Consider the following 3,173-nt stretch of genomic DNA (forward strand, 5'->3'; position numbering starts at 1 on the left):
ATTTTGCTTCTCTTCCCCTTTTGTTTCTATTTTTTTAAATAGTTCTGGATTATTTCCTCTTCTTGCAAATGCTGCCATGTCTGTGAAACCAACATTACTCAGTTTGTATGAGATATATTACCTGCCTTTGGGTAAAACACTGAAGCCTGGTCTACAAGGATTGCTAACTGGCATTCTTCCTGGCTTAGAAGAAGGATCAGAGTACTATGAAAGGTAAGATAGTATTTGGTGCAGCTGCGTAATCGAAGTCATGGATTTGTCAACAAGCATCCTTAGCATAAATATGTCTTAGCATCACAAAAATGAATTATTCCAGAAACATTAATATATCAGCTGAAGATTTTTATAGCAATAAAAAATTATGATAGTGTATCTATTCCATGTATCATACTGAAAATATAGCAAGTGGTAAGAACACAGACTTCAGAAATGGATGGACTGGGTTCCAATCCTGCCTCTGCAGACACTATGAGCTTAAGAAAGCCTTTTTAATGTTTGTGAACTTTATTCAGTTTGCTCATCTATAAAACAAGCATAATACCTATTTCATTGTACTATTATAATAATGAAAGCACTTAGTCCAGTTCCTGGCACATATATGTCACTCAAAATATTGTGACCCATAATTTAAAAGAATACAACAGAAAGAACACTTAGATTAATGAAAACAATGGAAAATTGGTCCATGTGCCAACAATTTTTAAATTGCTAAAGGGGGAAAATAGCCTAGTACCAAATACAGGGCTGTTTCACTAGCTGTGGGCATGGTACTCGTGATATTTTAACTTTTCAAAGAAAATGATTTGATCTGTTTTGGAGCCTGTTATTATTTCTTTGGAAGTTAATAGTTGTAGATAATGCATGATGGCATTAAGTATCTTTAATATCTCATTACTAATAGTCTTACCAAAAAAAAACAATTGTAAGTTGAGATGGCAAAAATAGAAAATACCAAAATTACTTTATGAGTAGACTTAATGATTTAAATTTATTTATTCAAGTGCATTGACTAGTTACTCTGTTTTTCAACTGTTCCTATAAAGCAGTAAGAATATAATCCTGTATGTATATATTGGACTACCCTTATAAGCTACTTTTAGAAAAATTAATTGTGCCTTCAAAGTTTATCATTTACTTTTATTAATTTTACTTATTTGCATACAATTTCATAAATATGTCAAATTATTTCATTTAGTTTATAAATCAGTTTTGTTTTAAATTGTTATATTCTCTTAAGGGAAGTGTGGAATCAATACCACCAATAACTCTACTAGTTATTAAAAATTTAACATAGAAATTGAATAATGATATTTATGACTGGTATCCTCATGATTTATGTTGTTTTGCTAGTTATTCTACCTGAGTTCTACAAAACGATTTGTAAATGTGTTATTCTTTTAATGCATAGATAAATTGAGGCCAGAAGAAATTAGTCTTAGTGTTAAATCACATAGCAAATAAACAGAACTCATCAACTTGTCTTCATTCTAACTCCACTGTACTACAATGTAGTAGATTTTTATGTATTGCATTGTTTATCTTATGTTAAAAACAAATCAAAAGTAATCTTTAAATATAAATATATTTCTTATTAAAGTGGTAATGTATCCTTGATTTTGTCATAGATCTAATTCATTAAAGTTGTGAACTATGTATTATGTAATTTCAAAAAGAAAGAAACATTTGGAAATGTCCTTTAAGATTTTGTAGAAAACCAACAGAATGTTCTACCATAGGACTACTATTAAATAAAATTTATATAGTGTTTTATTGCTTAGAGTAGTTTAATAACCCAGTGAGGTAGATAGGTCTTGTGGCGATGTTTTTGTTGTTGTTCTCTTAATTTTACAGATAAGGAGACTGAACTGAAGAAAGAGGAAGTGACTTCTCCAACATACACAGCTAGTAAATGGTGGAGCCATTAAATCCAGTCCTCTCACTCTAAAGTATATTTTTCTTCTAGCTTGTCACACTTGTTTCTAGGGTGGTGCATATGACCACAGCATGGATGCTTTCATACATTTTTGGAAAAGATTAATGATTTATTTTTTAACATGTGAAACTAAATGTTTTCCTTCTTAAACCACTTTACTTTATACCTCAGAACAAACACATTATTGGAAAAGGTTGCTGCTGCAGTGGACCAGTCAGCATTCTACGGTGCCCTGTGGGGTAGTCTTCTCACCAGTCCTGCTGTGCGTTTACCTGGAATCACATATGTTCTCGCCCATTTGAACAGGAAGCTTTCTATGGAAGATCAACTTTATATAATTGGCAGTGATATTGAGCTAATGGTAGGTCTGAATGTATGGTTGCTCATTTCACAAATATTTCTTTAGAGCCAGGCACTATTCCAGACAGATCGTGCTGTGAACAAAGTTCCTATTTTCATGGAGCTTACATTTTTCATCAAGGAAAATTAAAGACCAAAATAATCAATAATTATTATTTTCAAAAGCTTAATTTTTTCCATCAAAAAGAGATTATTATTTATATCTTATTTATTATTTCCATTATCTGTTATTCAAGCAAATAAATGGTTTTTATTATTACCATCTTGCTGACTGATCAGATCACTTAACATAGTCACATTCATTATAATATTTCAAAGTGGACCTTTTTGGTCATAGCTTTCATTATAAGAAAGATGGATTTTTAGGTAAAGTGATAAAGCCAGATTCTGTATGGGATTTGTGCGAGAGGATGGAGTATTAGACAGTGAAAGATAGTAGGAAAAAAATCACATTGGTTGCTTACTTTTATACAATACTTTTCTTTTTAATTTTAAGATCAAGAACAGAAGGAAACCTTTTATCTCTATAGAGTACCGTATCTTAAAGTGAGCAAAGAGTAAAAACACAAAGAAACTCTTAAGGGTAGGCCAGGCATGGTGGCTTATGCCTGTAATCCTAGCACTCTGGGAGGCCAAGGTGGGAAAATCTCTTGAGCTCAGGAGTTCGAGACCTTGAGCAAGAGTGAGACCCAGTCTCTACTAAAAATAGAAAAAAAATTAGCTGGGTGTAGTGGTGTGCGCCTATAGTCCCAGCTACTTGGGAGGCTGCGGCAGGAGCGTCGCTTGAACCCAGGAGTTTTAGGTTGCTGTGAGCTAGGCTGACACCGCAGCACACTACCCCAGACAATAGAGCAAGACTCTGTCTCAAAAAAAAAAAAAA

The 3,173-nt window shown here is 32.8% G+C and overlaps 1 protein-coding gene across 1 annotated transcript in view; it reads left to right on the plus strand.

The window, feature by feature from the left end:
* Positions 1-3,173, plus strand: part of DOPEY1 (dopey family member 1) — a 145,369-nt gene that overhangs the window by 22,722 nt on the left and 119,474 nt on the right. The window contains 2 exon segments of the mRNA XM_012638177.1: positions 43-213; positions 2,105-2,294. Coding sequence (XP_012493631.1) covers positions 43-213; positions 2,105-2,294 — 361 coding nt within the window.

This window comes from Propithecus coquereli, unplaced genomic scaffold, assembly GCF_000956105.1.
Source record: "Propithecus coquereli isolate 6110/MARCELLA unplaced genomic scaffold, Pcoq_1.0 Scaffold127, whole genome shotgun sequence".
Lineage (NCBI taxonomy): Eukaryota > Metazoa > Chordata > Mammalia > Primates > Indriidae > Propithecus > Propithecus coquereli.